This window comes from Acomys russatus, chromosome 2, assembly GCF_903995435.1.
Source record: "Acomys russatus chromosome 2, mAcoRus1.1, whole genome shotgun sequence".
NCBI classification, from domain to species: domain Eukaryota; kingdom Metazoa; phylum Chordata; class Mammalia; order Rodentia; family Muridae; genus Acomys; species Acomys russatus.
Genome location: NC_067138.1, coordinates 24,337,784 through 24,359,928, shown reverse-complemented (window position 1 = coordinate 24,359,928; position 22,145 = coordinate 24,337,784). Strand labels below are relative to the sequence as shown.

The following is a 22,145-nucleotide window of genomic DNA, read 5'->3' as shown; positions in this document are numbered from 1 at the left end:
ATAGCTAATGTGTCATTTTTGTTAGATCTCACATAAACACAATCTCAACTCTTATTGCTGCTGTTATTCTTGCTCACTTTTTTGACCTTTATCTATAAAACTCACTACTAGACACTGTTATAATTTCTTTCCAACATGTACAATGCAAAAGATCTCCATATATACTAAGGAGCTAAATAATACAGAAAAGATACTTTCAATATCTGTGAATGTTTATTATATAAACCAAAACCTATAACTGATTTCTCTGTTTTATAACATCCTCCTCAAGACATAGGACAAATTACTAGCTTCTTATAAATGCTAATGATTCACTGACTTTTGAAAGCAATACCTTGTGAACTAGGATATTTGTCACTTATATAAAGTACCTTATTTAAATATCACTATGTACTAGTAAGAAAGACAAGAACAGTGCTATTTCAGTCTTAAAACATGAACTTCTGGTGAACTGCTTAATGCTTGGCTTGCTTCACTAAGTGTTGCAATTGGTATAACCATTAGTAGACCAGGTTTTTTTTTAAGTTTGTTTAAGTATGAGATACATAGTTAAACTTTAAAAAAAATACTCTAAAATAATCATCATAAAAAGAAAATGCATTTGGGAGCCTTTGATATTTAATATTGTAAGGGCATTGTATACTCCAAAAATACATCATACCATGAGGAAGTCTCATAAAGTCTCACACCTAGATTAAGAGCTACAGGCAATTAAGAGCTGTACACATAGAGAGAATCAGTCTTGCCCAGGGATGAGCTCCCTGAAAGGCTATCCAGTCTCAGGTGGTCAGCCCTAAGTGCATATACACATGAGAGACACTAAGTAGATTCAACAGATTTTATTTATACATCTATGTGTATATATGTAAAAATAATAATAAACAAGTAAATGGAAAGACACTAATGAATGTGTGAGAGATGTATAAAAAAGAAGGGGCAAATGATAAAAATTCATGTCTCATATATGGAATTCTCAATAAATAAAATAAAAATTATAAAATACAACTGTCAGTGCTCTGCCCAGAGTCCAGCTTCAAGTCCCAGTATCCGTCCTGATCTTCCAGTGAATGGAGTCTCTTAGAGGACATCTATTTTGGGATAATATCCACTTATGAGAGAATACATACCAGTATGTCTTTCTGGGTCTGGGTTACGTCACCTAGATCATCTTTTCTAGGTCCATACATTTGCCTGCAAATTTCAATATTTCCTTGTGTTTAACAGCTGAATAGTATTCCACTGTGTAAATGTACCACAGTTTCTTCATCTATTTTTTGGTTGAGGGTCATCTAGGTTGTTTCCAGATTCAGGCTGTTACAAATAAAGCTGCTATGAACATAACTGAGCTGATGTCTTTGTTGTATGGTGGAGCATCTATTGAATATATGCTCAGGAGTGGTATACTAGATCTTGAGGAAGCACTATTCCTAATTTTCTGCGAAAGTGCCAGATTGATTTCCAAAGTGGTTCTACAAGATTTCACTCCCACCAGCAATGGATAAGTGTTCCATTTCTCCATATCCTTGCCAGCATGTGTTGTCACTTGAGTTTTTTAAAATTAATTCATTGCTTTTTAATTCAACCTCACTCAAGTTTTCAGGACATGAACAAGATATAGACAAATTCTTTTCAAGATGTAACATTAATTGCTATTAGTCCAAAATTTTAAATGTTGATTGTTTTATTACATTTTGCTGTTGAAAATATATGTGTTGCTATTTTCATTATGATGGTAACCCTGAGTGTTTCTAACTCTGTCGGTTTGGGGATGTTCTTTTATTTTTTAATTTTAATTTGTTATAATTTTTAATAATTTTATTTTATTACACATGTATAAAACAAACTACAGACAGCAGGGAGAACCATGTGACAATCATGAGAATAATGAATTCTATACATGTTACATTCATAGTGACTTGGTCATCTGCATTCATCTCGTTTGAAGTAAGTGTTTTTCCTGACTTGTTTGGTCTAAATTCCCGAATGAGAGTCAATTTCTATCTTATCTCAACTCTAACAGCTTAACTTTTTTATCTTGATCTAAAACAATCTTGTCCCCTAACCAGATAAACCTGGTTATAAAACTATACTATCTTGTCTTCAATGCCCCTCAGAGACTTGAGAAGGAATAAAATTTAAATTCCTGAGTGACCCAGCAGTGTGAGTTAGCAGCTTCCAAAATGTACAAATTGACTTAAGACAGTTTACTGCCTGACCAGTCACCCAATACACTTTATAACGCTGGAGCCTCATCTTCATATCTGAGTAACTGCCAAGATACTACAAAGTCAAAGAAAAACTTAACATGTCTTTCCCTAGGCAGAATGAATATCAATGTATGAAAGGTACAAAACTAGGATTTCTATTGAGGATATAGAAGAACCACCTAATGTGGAGCTGCTGAAGGCTCCATTGCGCCTTGTGCAGTGGTGCGTTGGTCACTTCAGCAGCCCAGCTAAGAGCTATCTGAAGGTGTAGAAATGGCACCAGAAGCAGAGGTACAAACTTCATACATTATTAAATTCACAAACAGAAAACATATCTGTCATATCACAGTTCTTTAGGTCTTCAGTTGTTTCTTTTCTTTCAACTATACAGAAAAATTAAAAATTGTAATTCAGCAGTCAATCTATCTTTTCTTGGGCTATATCTGAAATTCTTTGTTGCTGGTTATGCACCCATGTAAATTGTCTATATACTCTTAATTTAATTATTTGTGGTCACATGTCAATACTAATTTCATGTGCATTTTCATATTCCTCTAGTTCTGTAAAATATGTCTCAAAGTATTTATTCATACCTCTCTGGATTGTGTTAGAGTGTGTTGTACCACTTGCTATTTAATCCTATTTTAAAAATATGTGTCTTCTCTTCCTTTTCATTACTTTAGTTTATACATCTTGATTATTTCACAAAGAAACAATTCCTCTTTTCACCAATTCTGCAAGTTCTATTCATCCATTTAGTTAATTTCTGCCCTGATCTTATTTTTGTTTCTTACTATCTACTATTATATTCTTTATTTGTTTGTATTTCTTGAGACACACCATTAAGTCTTTTATTTGAGATATCTCAATTTTTTGTGAAACACATGGAGACAAACTTAGTGCATAAAACAACTTTAGACATAGGAAATGTTCGAAAAGTATAGGTTTTACCTAAATAGTCACTAAAACTCTCTACAATGTTGGAGGATTTGGAAAGCTACTAACCTGAAGTCCTAGTATACTCAGGTAATCAATTTTATTCCTTCTCAAGTCTCTGATGGGGTTGAAGACCAGATAGCTTACTTTTACAATGAAACTTAGTTGCTTAGGGGTTAAGATGTTTTTAGGTCTAGATAGATGTTATAAGTTGATAATGAGGAGATATGATAGATATTGATTTACAGTCAGAATTTTAGACACATCTAGATAGGGAAGATGTTTTCTTCAAGGCTGTCAAATACAAATAGCCAAAACACTAAGAATGTAACATTTATATAATTCCTGATTGTGTAGTAGTTTTTTTGCTATAGGAAGTTTGTTGTGTATATGTATAATAATGTAAATATATATGTAAGTAATAAAAAAATTAAATGTTTCCCCTACTAAAAAAAGAAAAGAAAGTCTAGATTCAGTGACACACACTGCAAAGAAAAGTTTTGATGTTTGGGATGTATTGTATGACAGAAAAATATATTCTCAGTAAACAATATAATATACCACAAAAAACTGTAGATGAAAAAACAATCATTATTAACAACAATTCTAAAAAAGATAGGTTTAATACTTAAAAGTTTACTTTTTAAGCCTTAATTGCTCTATTTTTCATTAACCCATGGATCACTCAAGAGTATATTTTTCAGCCTCTAAGAAGTTCCATAAACTTTGTGAGTTTATTTCCCATTGATTTCTAACTTATCACACTAGGACACTATAAGATACAGAAAGGTACATTATGGTTCTGAAATTATAAAGGTTTACTTATAGGCTTCAAATGTATTCTGTTTTAGACAGTGTTCCATTTGCTTTTGAAGTAATGTATATTCTGTGAGTATTGAATATTGAATACTATGCTGTAGATTTGTATTAATTACATATGATGCATGGCATGAATCAACTCTGAAATTTCTCCTTGGAAGTTTAGTTTCAATGGCCTATCTAAAGATGATAGTAGTGTACTGAGAACTTTCATTCTATGTAGTCTTTTGTTGTTAGAGAAACGGGTACCCCAATGCCAAAACATATAGATGTAGAACTTCTATATCTTCTTGGAAAACTATATCCTGTACTAATATTCAATGGTATTGTCTTCTGATTAATGTTAATCTGATATATGACTTATGAAGCGTAATAAGTATATATAAACATGCACAAATGTTTTATACCATTTCAATTGTCTTTTAAAAGCTATAATTTCTCATACACTTTGATATCTTTCAATTTATGATTGTGTTTAATAATATATTGTGTGGAATTCTTACATATCAACTTCCAATTTTTGTCTTTTATAGAAATGCACTCATTTATCAGTTATTAACAGCCACAATCCCTCAGCATACTGGCAAAGATTATTGAATAATAGCAGCAAAAGATCAAATAAATTCCCAAGTATCTTGTAGCCATAGTGTTTTATCACAGGTACAGGCACCGTGAAGCTGGCATCTGTTTCCTACAACAGTTTCTGCATCTTCACATTTTCTCTATCTCAGTGCTGGGTTTTCATGTGCCGCCTAGTTTACAAGAATCATGTTCCTCTAACAAAACATTTCTTGTAAGGAGCTGATTTTCTATGAGTGTTCTTAGGATCTAGGCCATTTACAATTTGAATCTGGCTGTGATGAAAGAAATTATTTAAAGTTTAGTATTCTGTTCTTTTACAAAATGTTTCTCACACATACGGAACCATAGTTCATGAGTACGGCATTCTCATCATTGCTGCCATGATACAGGATGTCATTTTCTCATAAGACATTGGCACAGAAACACAAGTAGGAAAGAATTAAATCCTCAACAACTTGGCTTTATCAGGACACCACCAAACTAGCAAATATCAACAGGAAAATAGAGCATCACTTTTGGTCATACCATGTTCCTTGGTCAGACTTATGGATACTCGGACATTTTGTATTTGTTCAGACACAACTTAAATTTTCTCTGTCTGTATTAACACCAACATCATGCATAGTCTCAGCACCCAGGATATTTAAAAAGAAACACAAATACTAGGCAGTTGGTTATAAAAAAAAAAAAGTTGGCCTATTGTATTTTGAAGAAAGATATGATATATTTACTAATATCTTTTTGGACCCAAAGAAAAATTGACAGCACTCCCCTGGATGAGAGAGGCATTTGCTTTAAGAAAGAGTTGTGATTTTATGAATTGGTGAGATTGTAAATTTTACCTGACTCCTGAATTCTAGCTTCTGAGTTTCCCCAAGTATTTCACAAATATTCTACTATATTATGAAACAGAGGAGGATACATAAAGTAACAGAGACAAAGGAATTGGTGTCCACATTTGTTTTCAAAAAATGGAATGATCCATAATACTATCCACAATAAACAATCTTACACTAATGGGTATGTGTGTAAATGCATGTGAATTATGTGCAAGTGTGCACACATGTGTACAGATGCTAGACAGCAACTTCAGATGTTACTCATGCCTTCTTATCAGCATATCCACTTCTCTGAAGCTTGCGAAGGGGCTTAAGCATACGGGCCAGTGAGTGCCAGTGATTTGACTGTTTCTTTCTCCCCAGGGTTGATTTAACATGTAGCACACTATGATTTTTCACATGGATTCTAGGGATCAAGCTGAAGTCCTAAGTGTTTACCCAAAAAGCAATTTATAGCCTAAGCTCTCCACATTCTCCTGGTTTATGATTTTCAAACTTTGTTAGACTAGTTAGAATTAATACTGAGAAGCAATAAATTATTTCAAAGTAATGATAACAAGGACATGATGACCACAAAAACGTACAGGAGCTGAGGGAGAAAAAAAGGGCAAGAGAAACACAGTTAGGAAAGAAACTATTTCTATTGATAGAGACCTGGCTGTGCTATGCAAGGTCTTGCATCCCATAAGGACATCCACTCACTATCCTTCCGCCCATAGAGTTCCATGGGAAACTTTCAGTGTCCATGTTAACATCTATCTCTGGAGCTTTCTCATTCACAAAGTCTCAGCTGCAGTCCTAAGGTCACTAAAGACAAATCAATAACATTTCCATTCAGTAGCCTATTTGTCTAGGAGGCTCTTAATTGATTGTACCATTTCTACACCAAATTCTGTATCATGTTTATTAAAATCAGTTGTTTTGTGCATTGGGCAAAGGAATCCTCTGGGTGGGTTTTTTTTCCCCCCACAGGTCAGTTGTGCATGCCCTTTCATGGTGAGATGTTTTTTCTCTTGTGTTTCAGAAGAGTATTCTAAGGAAGTAGAAAGAAACTCATTCTTGGAATTTTACTAAGCAGATTAACCAAAGCTAAATATCACTGAATAAACCTACAAATGCTAAAAGACTTCCTGGCTGTATATTTATTTCCTTGAATCGGTACTTACATTGTGCTTTGTGAGGTTTGAAATGTTAGCTGCTATTGCTTGGAGCCAATCCATGCAGTCTTCAGCAGAGAGGCACTGAAGAATTCCACTGCAGACTCCATCCACAGCAATAACTTGGAAAGCATTCTGCCTAAGGATTCATTAGAAGAGAACAGACCAAATACCGATGTTAGTTAGCCATTCACAGCTCAGTCCAGTACGTGGTGAAGAGCTCCATATTCATACACTAGGAAACACAGCTTCCAGATTCAAATTTAGTTACCCCCTTTATAAATATAATTTTAAAGATGTGCATTTCCAAATAATTACATGCCATTTCAAAAGTTTATTTATTTATTCACTTTATATCCCTGAACACAGCCTTCTCCCTTCTCTCTTCCTAGTCCTACCCTCTTCCCTCTTTCCTTCTCAGAAAAGGGGAGAACCCCACCCCCATATCAACCCACCCCAGCTAATGCAGGTAAATGTGGACAACCTTTGAGATATGAAACAAAGGATGCAATATTGAACAGCCTTGACTCCTGAGTAGGGGGTGTAGGCATTCTTTTCCTTTTTGCCAAACATGTCTAGTCTATGATTCTTTACTTTCTTGACCTTTGATACTCCATTTCAGACTTACTGTGTAAAAATTGTAAACATAAGCAAATATTAAGTACTACACGGTACAACTCATGTTAATTTTTAAAGTATTTTTAATATATTTTATTAATTTATTCATATTATATCTCAATTGTTATCCCATCTCTTGAATCCTCCCATTCCTCCCTCCCCTATGACTGTGACTGAGGGGGATTTTTTTCCCCTCTATATGCTCATAGGGTATCAAGTCTCTTCTTAGTAACCTGCTATCCTTCCTCTGAGTGATACCAGGCCTCCCCATCCAGGGTGTTTAGTCAAATATGGGGCACCAGAGTTCCTGTGAAAGTCAGATCCCACTCTCCACTCAGCTGTGTAGAATGTCCTGTCCATTGACTAGATCTGGGTAGGGGTTTGAAGTTTACTGCATGTATTGTCCTTGGCTGGTGTCATAGTTTGAGCAGGACCCCTGGGCCCAGATATGCCCATCATAATGTTCTTCTTGTAGGTTTCTAGGACCCTCTGGATCCTTCTATTTTCTCATTCTCTCATGCTTCTCTCACGTGGAGTCCTGAGCCTTATTTGGATAGAGGCATTTAGGGCAGGAGTACATGAAATCACAACATGAATGGGAGGAACCAAGGCCCTGACATTGAGAATTATGCTGGTGTATGATGTGGGGCACTTGAAAAAATTAACAAGTAGGTGGATTCCAAGGTGTAACACCCAGTGTGTTCCCTGTTTAGGGATCAGAATATCAGAGGGTATAAAACAGACTGAAGAGAAGAACTCAGGATCCTGAGCCCCACCACCCACATTTCAGCCAGAAGTACCTGAGTGCAGGAGTCACAAACTCTGAGCTTCATACACTCTTATGAACACTGGAGCGAGTGCAGGCCTCCTGGGGAATGGAGGATCAGTGCAATGAATCCTAGAGCCCTGAAGAACAGCATCTGGATCCCATTTACAGCACTCTGGGCACTAAGACACTGCTCTACTTTGCTGTAGATCCCTCTGATGAGAAAAGGTAGTCAGAGGAATCCTGCAAAATCCCTTATCCTATGAAGTAGACATCAGACTAAGTTCCAGGAGGACAGTGTCTGATAAGCCAGTAAACCAAGCAACTGCCTTCCTGAAGGACTTGCCTCCTCAGCAACCAGCTTAGAAAGCCTGAACCCCTCAACACATGGCTAAAGAAAGTGTTAAAAACACAATCAACAAAAACCAGGACAGCATGGCTCCACCAGAAATCCCAAACAATAATGGACACTCTAATGCAGCTCCATCTTAGGAAAATAACCTTAAAACTATGACTGTGCAGTTATTTGAGAAATATAGAGGAAATGAATAGATCCTTTCAAGAATTACAGCAAAATACAAACAAACAAAGAGAGGCCATAGAGGACAAACAAGAAACCATAGTCAAACAGACAGACAAAATGATTAAAGCTGTTCAAGACATGAAAACAGAATTAGAATTAATTAAGAAAATACAAACTGAGATGGAATACTGAAAGAAGAGATCAGGAATTTTTTATTAATTTATTCTTGTTACATCTTAATGTTTATTCCATCCCTTGTATCCTCCCATTCTTCCCTCCCTCCCATTTTCCCATTATTCTCCTCCCCTATGACTGTTCCTGAGGGGGACTTCCTCTCCCTGTGTATGCTCATAGGGTATCAAGTCTCTTCTTGGCAACCTGCTGTCTTTCCTCTGAGTGCCACCAGGTCTCCCGCTCCACGGACTCAAGACCCAGCTATCCCACTCCTTGGAATATACCCAGAATATGCTCCAGCACACAACAAGAAAATTTGATCAACCATGTTCATAGCAGCCTTATTCATAATAGCCAGAACATGGAAACAGCCTAAGTGTCCATCAGTAGAAGAATGGACAAAGAAACTGTGGTACATATACACTATGAAATACTACTCAGCTATTAAAAACAAGGAATTCCCTAAATTTGTGGATAAATGGATTGAGCTAGAAATGATCAAATTCAGTGAGTTAACCCAGAAGCAGAAAGACTCAAATGGTATATACTCACTTACATCTGCATACTAGTCCAAGGGGCATGTCCCACGAAAGCCTTCACTTACCAGGAATTTTTGAGGTAAGTATCACCAACAGAATTCAAGAAATGGAGAACAGAATCTTAAGAGATGAAGATGTAATTGAAGAAATTGATACATGTCTCAAAGAAAACATTACAACAGAAAAATCTGTGACAGAATACATCTAAGAAATCAAGAACATCATTAAAAGATTCAATCTCAGAATAATAGGAATAGATGAAAAAGAAGATGCCAGATTCCAAGGACCAGAAAATATATTCAAGAAGATCACAGAAGAAAATTTCCCCAACCTAAAGAAAGAGATGCCCTTGAACATACAAGAGGCTTATGGAGCACCAACTAGACTAGACCAGAAAGGAAATTCCTCCTGACACTTAATAATCAAAACACTAAATCTACACAAGCAAGAAAAGATATTAAAAGAAGCAAGGAAAACGACCAAGGTACATCTAAAGGCAAACCCATGAGAATCACACATGACTTTTCATCAGAAGCCATGAAAGCTAGAAGAGTCTGGCCTGGTGTCTTACAGACATCAAAAGACCATAGATGGTAACGCAGACTACTATATCCAGCAAACCTTTAAACCACTATAGATAGAGAAAACAAGATATTACATGACAAAACCAAACTCAAACAATATTGATGCACCAACCCAGCCCTACAGAAGACACTGGAAGGAAAATTACAATCTAGTAAGGACAACCACACTCAAGAAAATACAGTATATACAAAATCTAACAACAGCAAAACTAAAAGAAAAAGTACACAACTACACACTATCACCACCAACTCCACAATAAAAGAACTAACAATCATTGGCCACTGGTATCTGTCAACATCAGTGGCCTCAACTCCCCAATAAGAAGACACAGACTAACAGAATGGCTGAGGAAACAAGATCCAACATCCTGCTGCATTCAATAAACACACCTCAGCAGCAGAAATAGATATTACTTGAGAATAAAGGGCTGAAAAAGGTTTTCCAAGAATATGGACCCAAGAAGCAAGAAGGGTTAGCCATTCATAGACTTTCAACTAAGATTAATCCAGAAATATAGGGAAGAATACTTAGTTCTCATCAAAGGAAAAATTCACCCAGAGGACATCACAATCCTGTTTATCTATGCCCCAAATACAAGGATACCCACATTCGTTAAAGAAACACCTTTAAAGCTTAAATTACACATCTTTCCCAACACATTAATAGTGGGAGACTTAAATACCCCACTCTCACTGAGGCAGAAACTGAATAGAGAAATAATGAAGTTAACAGAGGTATGAATCAAATGTATATAACAGACATCCACAGAACTTTTCATCTAAACACAAAGGAATATACCTTCTTCTCAGTACCTCACAGAACCATCTCCAAAACTGAGCATATAATTATTCACAAAACAAGCCTGAGCTGATAAACGAAAATTGAAAAAAATACCCTGCATCTTATCAGACCACCATGGACTAAAGCTGAACTTCAACAACAGTAGAAATAACAAAAATCCTGCACACCTATGGAAACTGAACAATTTTCTACTCAATAGCAACTGAGTCAGGGATGAGATAAGGAAATAAAGACTTCCTAGAACTCAATAAAAGTGAGTGCACAACATATCCAAACCTTTGGGACATAATAAAAGCAGTGCTAAAATGAAAATTCATAATACTATGTGCCTTCATAAAGAAATTGGAGATTTTCTTAATTAATTTTTTAAAATTGATTTTAAATTCAGCCACTTTGGTGAAGGTGTTTGTCAGCTGTAGGAGTTCCTTCATAGAATTCTTGGGGTCATTTATGTATACTATCATATCATCTGTGAATACTTATAACTGAACTTCTTCCTTTCCAATTTGTATCATTTTGATCTCCTTTAGTTGTCTTATTGCTCTAACTAGGACTTCAAGCACTATATTAAAGATATACAGAGAGTGGGATGTCCCTTGTCATGTACCTGATTTCAGTGGTGTTGATATAAGTTTCTCTCCACCTAGCTTGATGTTGGTTATGGGCTTGCTATATATTATCTTTACCATGTTTAGGTACTTGCCTTATAGCTCCAATCTCTCCAAGAGCTTTTTTTTTAAACACAAATAAGTTTTGGATTTTGTTTAATGCCTTTTCAGCATCTAAAGAGATGATCACGTGGTTTTTTCTCTCAGTTTGTTTATATGATGGATCACATTGATGGATTTCTGTATATTGAACCATCTCTGCATTCCTGGGATGAAGCCTACTTGGTCATGGTGGATGATATTTTTCATGTGTTCTTGGAATCAGTTTACTAGTATTTTATTGAGTATTTTTGCATCAATGTTCATGGTCACTCCCTTGTAGTGGGGCAGCCTTGCCAGGCCAGAAAAAAAGAGGATACAGGTAGTACAAACGAGACTTGATAGGCTGAGGTCAGATGTTAGGGGAGGAGGGCTCACCTTTCTGAAGACTAGAGAAGAGAGGGCGAAGGCATAAGGGAGGGAGAGTAGGATCAGAAGGCAACAAGAGAAGGGGGCTACAATCGGCATGTAATGTGAACAACTTAAAAATTAAAAAAAGAAAGAAATTGGAGATACGTCATACAAACAAGTTAATAGAACAAATAAAAATTCTAGGAAAAAAAGAAGCAGATTCACTCAAGAGGAGTAGAAGGCTGAAAATAAACAAACTCAGAGCTGAAATAAATGAATTATAAACAAAGAAAGTAATTCAACCAATCAAAGAAACAAAAGGCTGGTTTTGTTTGTTTGTTTGTTTGTTTGTTTGTTTTTGTTTTTTGTTTTTTGTTTTTTTTTTTTTTTTAGAAAAGCAACAAAATAGACAAACATTTAGCTAAATTAACTAAAAGAAAAAGCAGAGTATCCAAATCAAGAAAGTCATAAATGAAAAGGTAAGTATAAAGACAGATACCGAGGAAATCTAAATCATTAGTTCTTTATTTAAAAGCCTGGACTTGATACCCTATGAACATATAAAGAGAGAGGAGTTCCCCCTCAGTTACAGTCATAGGGGAGGGGAGTAAGGGGAAAATGGGAGGGAGAGAGGAATGGGAGGATACAAGGAATGGAATAACAATTGAGATTTAATATGGATAAATTAATAAAATATATTTTAAAAATAAAAGCCTGTGTGCCACAAAATTTGAAAATCTAAAAGACATGGACAGTTTTATTGATACAATACACTTACCAAATTTGAAACTAGGTCAGGCAGACAAATTAAATAGTGCTATATCCTCTAAAGAAATAGAAGCAGTCAAAAGTCTCCCGACTAAAAAAAACACAAGGGTCAGATGGATTCAGCACAGAATTTTACGAGACCTTCAAAGAACTAATTGCCCTCAAACTATTCCACAAAACAGAAACAGAAGGATTACTACGAAATTCATTCTGTGAAGCTACAGTCCCCTTAATACATAAGCCACACAAAGACCCAACAAAGAAAAAGAACTTCAGACCAATTTTCCTTATGAACACTGATGTAAAAATACTTAATAAAATATTTGCAAACCAAACCTCAAAACACATCAAAAATCCCATCCACCATGACCAGTAGACTTTATCCCAGGTGTTCGCTCACAGTGGTTCAATATATGGAAGTCCACCAATTCAGTCAACTATATAAACAAACTGAAAGAAAAATACCACATGATCATTTCCTTAGAGGCCAATAAAGCATATGGCAATATCCAAAGTTCTTTCATGTTAAAAGTCTTAGAGAGATCGGGGATATAAGGCACATACCTAAACATAGTAAGGCTAATATACAGCAAGCTTATAGCCAAAATCAAACTAAACAGAGAGAAACTTAAATCAGTTCTACTGAAGTGAGGGATTAGACAAGGCTGTCCACTCTCTGTTTGTTCAAGATAGTGTTTGAAGTCCTAGCTAGAGCAATAAGACTACTAAAGGAAATCAAGGGTATACAAATTAGAAAGGAAGAAGTCAAAGTATCATTATTTGAGGATGATATAGTTATACATAAGTGACCCCAAAAGCTCTCCCAAGGAATTCCTACAGCTGATAAATGCCATCAGCAACATGGCTGGATACAAAATCAATTCAAAAAAGTCAGTAGCCCTGCTGTATACAAATGACAAACAGGCTGTGAAAGAAATTAGGGAAACTATACCTTTCACAACAGCCATAAAAAGCATAAAATGTCTTGGTGTAACTACAAGCAAGTGAAAGACTTATATGGAAAAAAACCTTCCAATCTGAAGAAGATATCAGATGATGGAACAATCTCCCATGCTTGTGGATGGGGAGAATCAGCATAGTTAAAATGGCCATCTTAACCAAAAACAATCTACAGATTCAACATAATCCCTATCAAAATACATACAAAACTTTTACAGACCTACAAAAATCAATTCTAAACTTCATATAGAAACATGAAAAACCCAGAATAGCTAACACAACCCTTTACAATAAAATATCTTCCAGTGGAATATCCTTCCCAGACCTCAAGCTGTATTATAGAGAAACATCAATAAAAAAGGCATGTAGTGGCAGAGAGATAGGCTGGTTGATCAATGTAACTGAACTGAAGACCAAGAAATAAATCCACACACCTATGGACACTTGACAAGAAAGCCGAAATCATACAATGGAAAACAGACAGCATCTTCAACAAATGGTGTTGATCTAACTGGATATCTGTATATAGAAGAATGTAAATAGATCTATATTTATCACCCTGCACAAAATCAAGTCCAAGTGGATTAAAGACCTCAACATAAAACTATAAAACCATAAAACATTTATATGGTGGATCACAAATGCTATTCCTGTCACAAATGCTATTTCCCTAATTTTATTTGGGCCCCTACAAAGCTATGAATTGCCCTGAATCAGTCAGAAGAAACCTTAAGAGAATGATGCCTCATTTCCCCTAAATGAGTTTGGGTAGCTTTTTGTTTGCTCTTTTGGGCTACAGATACTTATTTTCATTGGGAGGTGGTTATAAGTTATTATTGATTTTATTCAGAGAGTAAACAAGAATGGACTCAGGGACGTCTATCTTTTCCTTTATCTTTCTTTCATTGGTGTGGAGATAGGGGTTGAAAAGAAAGAAGGGGGAATATAAAAGTATAAAGGGTGATAGAACAAAAAGTAGATCTACTACTCAACTTAAGCCCTTAATTGTTACTCACAAATAAGGTTATTTTTAATTCATTGATATAGAATTTTTTATTGTTGCAAAATTATTTTAATATTGATATATTTGTACAGAATTCAAATTTAAGAAAAAGGGGGAAGAGCCTTGAACTCATTGGCATAGGAGACAACTTTCTGAACAGAACCACAATAGCTCAGGCTCTAAAGTCAGCAATTAGTACATGGGACCTCATGACACTAAAGAGCTATTGTAAGGCAAAGGACACCATCAACAGAAAAAAGCAACAACATACAGATTGGGGAAAGATCTTGACCAACTCCCCAGCTGACAGGGGGCTAATATCCAAAACACATAAAGAACTCATGAAATTAAATACTACCAAATCAAATAATCCATTAAAAAAGGGGTACAGATCTAAACAGGAAATTCTCAGCAGAGAAATATTGAATGGCTGAGAAATGCTGAAAGAAGTGCTCTAGTCCTTAGTCCTCAGGGAAATGCAAATTAAAATGAATCTGAAATTCTATCTTACATTTATTAAAATGGTAAAGATAAAAACCTTAAGTGACAGTACATGCTGGCAAGGATGTGGAGAATAGGGAACACTCCTCCATTGCTATTGGGAGTGCAGATTTATACAACCATTTTGAAAATCAGTCTGGCATTTTCATAGAAAATTGGGAATAAAGCTACTTAAGAACCAGCCTTACCACTCCTGGGCATATACCTGAAAGATGCTCCACCATACAACAAGGATATCTGTTCAACTATGTTCATAGCAGTTTTATTCATAATAGCCAGAAACTGCAAACAACCAAAATATTCCTCAACCAAAGAATGGATAAAGAAACTGTGGTACATTTACACAAGTGAATACTATTGAGCTATTAAAAACAAGGGTATCTTGAAATTTGAAGGCAAATGGATGGAACTAAAAAATGATCATCCTGAGTGAGGTAGCCCAGACCCAAAAAGACACCCATGGTGTCTTATAAGTGGATATTAGTCCAAAATAGGTCTTTTCTGAGAGACTTCACCCAGTGGGTGATGAGAATAGATACTGGAACTTAAATCTAGTTTCTGGGAAGAGCACTGAGAATTGCAGGGAAGAGTGAGGGTGAAAGGTCAGAGAGGAAGCAGGAGCTCCAGTGACAGAGCATCAAGTTCTGAGGATCTGAATACAGAGGAGGCTGCACAAACTGATGCACCAGTCAGCGACAATGCGTGCAAAGACCCAAGGTCCACTCTTCAGATGCAGCAGATAGACACCTGTTTCTCCCCGTGGGGGGGGGGGTAGACTTCTGATGAACGTCTGATGTACACTTTGGAGCCCACAATTTGGTCACTGCCCTTTGGCAAGAAGGCTTTGTGGACTCACAGAAGAAGAGGATGCAGGCTATCCTGATGAGATCTAATAGGTTGTGGCCTGACAGTGGGGTAGGAGGGACCCCATATCAGAGGTCTAGCAAAGAGAAATAGGCAAAAGAGGGAGGGAGGGTGGGAACAGGAAGATAAGAGCTACAGGACAGCAACCAGGATGTAACGTGAGTAAATTATAATCAATAAAATATACAAAGATAACATTTATAAGTCATATTTATTTTGTAAAGATTTATTTATTTATTTTATATGATTGCTCTTTCTGCATATATGTCTGCATGCCAGAAGAGGGAATAGATGGCTGTTAGGTGCTATGTAGTTACTCGGAACTGAACTCAGGACCTCTGGAAGAGCAGACAGTGATTCTAACGCCTGAGACAGCTCTCCAGCCCCTCAATCATATTTAAATCCGCCAATGATGGAATGATAGACAATTTCCATAGTTGTCTGGCTTCACCAGTTTCACAGCTGGGAATATAGGGATACTAGATATTATGCATTTCCTGAAACAAAGACAAACCCAGAGTGCACACATTTTACTCAGAGTCATGTGTAGGCCTCTGTCTATTTTTTTTCTAGACCAGATCCAGTCTTTAAAAGCAGCACCTGATGCAGGTTTTGGCATCAAAAGTATTCTGCTTTTGCAAATTATTAACAGCTTTGGAGAAACCAATTTTCACACCTAACACTTGGTACTGAAGACAGGATAGTGCTTAAACATGTATTGGGAAGCCTGTGTAACATCATTTCCCAAAAAGGAAACCCCATTTTCAAGGGAATGTGGAGTCTGACCAACTCCATACTGTTAAAAGGACTACCGGACTATATTGGATCACAAAAGACCTCCAACTCTAGCTTAGGAAAAACTCCCTGGATGAAGTCAAGTTGACTAAGAGTCAATACTTTTGTTCTTAGGAAAGAAAATGTTTATACCTCCAGGTTTGGGTAAAAGTCCCTGCACTAGGTTACTTTACCCACAAGTGAACCCAATTTTACATTCCCTATGTTCTTACTTAGCGACATCCAATCAGCTTGCTTTGGGAACGTATCCAGAGTCTAAATATACTTTCTCCTGATTCAAGCTGATTGCAAAAGGTATGGGACATAACAACAGCCAATCAGGGACAGACATGTCTGTCTGTTCAAATGTCATGCAATCACATACTGTAAAGCTCATTTCTTTGTCTAAAAATCTATTTAAAAACACACATTTTCTAAGATAGGGCATCTCATTTCCAATCTACTGTGTCAGTGAGGGAGGGAGTCCCTGCCTGGGCTTGAATGAACAACCAAACAACCCTCATGCACTTGCATCAGAAGTAGTTCCTGAGTGGTCTTTGGGCATCTTGAGATCTGAGCATAACAATATTACTTATTTTCTGTTAAAATATATGCTTTTTTAATAGAGTGATTTTAAACTTATGATAAAAATGTGCTTCATGCAAAACGTATATTTGAAAAATTCACCTTAATTCCTTTATTGTTGTTTATGAGCTTAGCCTTTAATGCTTGAGCCATTTTTCTTATCTTGATCTTTAATTCTAACGTTCAACAGCGAATAAAGCATTTAAAAGGTCGAGACATGGGACTGAAGGCATGGATTGCCAGTTAAAAGCAAATGTTCCTCTTCCCGACAGCCTGGGTTTTATTTCCAACACCCACATGGAAGTTCACAACCATCTCTAAACTACAGTCCTTCTTCTCGATTCCAAGGGAGCCAAGTATCCATATGTTGCACAAACATATATGCATGATAAACACTCAGGTACGTGAATAAATAATTTTTAAAAGTCCAAAGAAAATCACAACCATCTATGGAAAGTTATGACAAATTTGAGCATATCAATTTGTATTTTTCTACTCTATGATGTTATGACCACTTCTTGAACTATAATAAGAGCATGACAGCTAGATATTTTTTTTGTTTTTTTTTTTTTAATTTTTTTTCGACAGCTAGATATTTTTAGCTAAGTAAAGTCAATGCGTTCAGATTAATTCATACCTCTATGTAAAAATTATATTTTATATAATCCCTGGTAGAATAAACCTGGGAGACTAGTTTTTTGTGGTTTTTCGAGGCTGTCATGGACTCACTTTGTAGAACAGGCTGGCCTTGAAGTCCCAGTAATCCACCTGCCTCTGCCTCCTGAGTGCTGGGATTACAGGCATGCGCCTCTACCTCCCAGTGGGAGACTATTTTTATACACCCAGACATTCATTTGAATACAAAACAATTTTTATCCTCTGTGTAATGAACTAAAATACATATATATTTCTAATTATGGAGAGTGATTATTCCTCTTTTGACAAATAATTGATCCTATGTCATAAATATGCTTATTTTGTGAGATTTGATAAAAAAAATGAGATAGAGAATGGCTTTTTTTTTCATTAGAAATAAGAGTTTCAGAGGCTAAATATACAGGGTTATTATGAAATGAATGCCACCACTAAAAGTAGAAACCTGAATACAGAAAAGGGAGATAAACTTGAGGAAGGATCTGTGGGCTTTGCAGGCAATGAAAACTGGAATAGATCCATTTTTAAGTATTTGTGTGATTATCATGGAATAGATAAGCAGCGTGGACAAGCCTATTACGACATTAGAAAAAATAATGTGATTAGTGTACTTTCCAAAGATTAGGACACTTGAACAGATGAAAGTCCGTTATGAAAAATAGACACTGAGAGACAACCAAACCAATATTGTTCCAGGATTTTGAAACTAAACAGTAGAATAGTTAGGTTTTCCATGGCAAGGGAAAGCATAATCCTTACACAGAAATAAGAAATCCAAAAACAAAAATGAGAGGCCGGAAAAACATGGCATATTTTGAGAAACACTGTTTGCTGGGTCCATTACAGTAGGCAACATTAGTAAGAGCTTGCAAATCATTCCACATATGTTTACGTCATCCCTGAGTCAGGAATAGCCATTATCAACACATCACAGTATTTGACTAAAACCCCATATCTGTACTTAATATTTCTTTGGTAACTAAGGAGGGAGAGGGGGGGAGGGGGAGGGAGGGAGGGAGGAGAGAAAGGAGGTAAAGAATAGAACAGAAGAGAGATGTGAAAAGGGTTAACTGTAATACACAAGACAGTCATGACATGATGGCTAATATGATGATGGCTAACTATGTTTAAAAGTTTAAAATTACTGTGCTTAAGAGATCTATAAAACAAAATGGACGTCTATATGTTAAGAGCTACTAAAGGTTGGTTTTTGTAATTGCCTGGTCATGCATACTTTTAACAGAACTGTTATTTACACAAGGTCAATGGCTGGTGGACCACTGTTTCTTTTTATGTAAACAAAAGTTTGTTGTGAATGAGAGGACCTCCTGCTTTCAGGAAAAGAGGAATGTAACTTTATTTTCTTGGCCTTTATAACCCCTTAACTTTAGTGATTGGACACTAAATTCAGGAATTCAGAGTCCCCGTTTAAACCTGCCTCCATATGTGAATAAAAGCCTCTTCTTTGTTAAACTCTATTCATTGTTAGACTGGTGACTCTCTGAGTAACCCCAGACACATAACATTGGTAGCTCATGCAGGACTTGGAAGTTCAGCTAGATACATCTTTTTTTTTTTTTTTTTTTTTGGCAAGCTTTGGGAGGCTGGGAGGATTCCAGCATACTGGGAGCTGAGAGACCCTACAGTCTCAGTGTTGGGAGGGATCTCAGGCTCTTGAATGGCCAGAATTTACAGAAGAGCTCTGACCCTGAGTGTTTCCGGCATGCCGGGACCCAAGAAATAAGATAGGTCCAGAGTCTGGGACAGCCACTGGCAGATTCTCAACATACAGATTGAAAAAAAAAAAAAAAAAAAGGTATCAGAAAACCTCCTGCTCTGTAGATACGGATTCTGTTTGTAGTGCACATTTGTGGGACTCATGGAAAAGCTGGGCATAGCATTGATTCCTACATTAGAGGGAACACCTGGATGTTGGTTGCCTTGTTGAAAAAGCCAAGATGGAAATCGGGTGTATGAAAAAAGGTCGTCACCAAAAGCTTCTTTTTGACTGGATCCCCCATGACCATGTGGAATATTTTGTCTTTTTGAGGTGCTGTTTGATGATCTGTGTTTTTTTGGTGTGTTCGTAACTTTTTTGCAGATGTGGGAGCCAGGGACCAGATCAGAGAGAAGGCGCAGGTACACCTGTGGTGCACGGAGGTTCCTGGCTCCGTGGTACATCTCTCATCTCTTTGTGGTAGTGTCCTCTGTCTAAACCACGGCTTGAAAAACTTTTTCCCCGTATCTCTCAGCCTTCTTTCTTCTCAGCCTACTCTGATCCCTCTGCCTGGTCACAGATTCAGTTTTACAGAGATTCAGGTGTCTTTTAGGTATGGATAATATTACAATGGTTTGTGCTGTTCTTTTTCCGTGCAAAGTTGGCTCTAGAGTTGAGCTATGTCTTCCCCTCCTTTAGACCCAAACATGTTTGGTTAAAGGTTTCCTCCAAAATCTCTGTCTTGTACCAGACAGGCCACATGATTATGTGATGGAGAAAGAACAAAAGCAAAACAAAAGAATAGACGATTCCTAATGGAGATTATTTCCACTCATCTCATATTCTGTTTTGGTTTATTTCATTTAATTCTCTTAAACTTTTGCTAAAGTATGAAACTTATGTCAAAATTTGTGAGACTATTATGTAAACTTTCTCCACCTTAAGATTTGTAAGTTTCTCGAGTATGATTAAAGATCTGTGAAATCTGTAACAAGTTAATTTATAACTTATAGTAGGAAGGTTGATAGTCAAAAATCTGTATTTAGGGAATCTTAATTTACTACAGCATAACATGTGTATAACATGGATTCAATGTTTGTTTAAAAGAAATGGTGTTTTAGATAGCAGCGGGTCCATTTTGGATTGGGATGGATTTTTTTTTTTTTTTTTTTTTTTTGTGATCCTTGTTCTGAGAATAAGAATAATACATAAAAACAAAAATCACAAAACAAAGTTTACTTTGAAAAAAAATAGGACACAACACTGGAAAGGCTATGATGATTAAGAATATAATTAATTTTTCAATCATGGCAACATAAATGAGGTTTTGTTTGCTATATTCAATAACTCTTCTTTAAAAAAAATGGCTAAATAGCAGGCCTTCTAGATGTCAGCTTTATCTCAGAATAGTGTCATTGGGTTAAAAAAAAATGTTCGTTCTTGAATGTTCTCAAAATTCACTGGGTCTGGAAGTATCAGTGGTTTGATATATGCAGATATTCTCCTAATAATTTTATCAATTCAAGTTTTCACTTTAAATAGAGTCATATGCCAAGATACATAAGTGAGTTAATGGAAGGAATGGCCCACTCAGGACCCAGAGGAATAGGCCTGAGAAATCCATTTAAAGGCTTCAAGACAAAAAAATGCTGCCAGAAGCAGAACCAAGTATGAAAGCTTCAGAAAGAAAGCTGTCTCAAAAAATATATCAGCCCCAGTACCTGCCTGTCTTTGGATTACTTGTCTCTGGCCAGATTTTGATGCCAACTTGACAGTCATTATCAGAGGCTGGTATCCTTAGTTGCCCTGTGTTCTGATTAGAGGTAACAGAAGCTCAAAAACAAAACCAACAGAGCCAACTAACCAGGGCCCAGAGGGCCTGTGGAATCTGAAACACCAAGCAAGGACCATGATGGACTGAAGCTAGGTCTTCTACATAGATGTAGTCAATGTGCAGCTCAGGCTTCGAGTGAGTCTGTTATTAAGGGGAGCAGGAGCTGTCTCTGACAAGGACTCTGTTGCCCACTTTTCCATCACTTCCCCATGATAGGACTGAAACCATAGGAGAGCACTCAACCAACTCTTGCAGAGCAAGGAGGTTACTCTATGGATTTAGGGGAAAGTTGTTGTTACTATTCAAACATTGGAAATAATTAAAAATAACTTGGGTGTGCTCTGTGGGTGGGTGGGGGACTCTCAAAACTAGAATTCCAACAATATATCAAACCAGTATTTTATTTCCAAAGTCTAACAGTCTTGTAAAAATTCTTGCCAATGAGAATTACCTAGATGAAATCTATGACACATAAGTTAATTGATCATATACCTCCTCAAAGAATTTACGGAGCTTGAAGAAGACAAAAAGAAATGAAATCAGAGATAAAATGCTTAAGGAAATAAATGCCTGAGTAAAGCCCAGGAAACACATAAGGTTGACGGTAATGACAAAAAACTAAATTTAATAGATGACAAAGAAAGTTTCAATATTATAGAAGAAAATCTTTAAAACCTGTAGTCCATAAAGCTGGAAATTCTAAACAAAATGGGTTATTTTCTAAGTTCAGTTAAACTATCAAAATTAACTCTCAAAGAAGTCAACATGCTAAATAGATCCATGACAAATGAGGATATTAAATAGTACTAAAAAGCTTTCTACCTAAGAAAAGTCCATGTCCAGAAGTATCCACATCAGAATTCTACCAGATGTTCATAGAA

General features: G+C 36.3%; 1 protein-coding gene across 3 annotated transcripts in view; it reads right to left on the bottom strand.

The window, feature by feature from the left end:
- Sntg1 (syntrophin gamma 1) overlaps positions 1-22,145 on the bottom strand; it is a 731,705-nt gene that overhangs the window by 171,069 nt on the left and 538,491 nt on the right. For all 3 annotated transcript variants that reach the window (XM_051159373.1, XM_051159361.1, XM_051159367.1), the window contains one exon: positions 6,550-6,679. In XM_051159373.1, the coding sequence (XP_051015330.1) occupies positions 6,550-6,679 (130 nt within the window). The remainder of the gene's footprint in view (positions 1-6,549; positions 6,680-22,145) is intronic.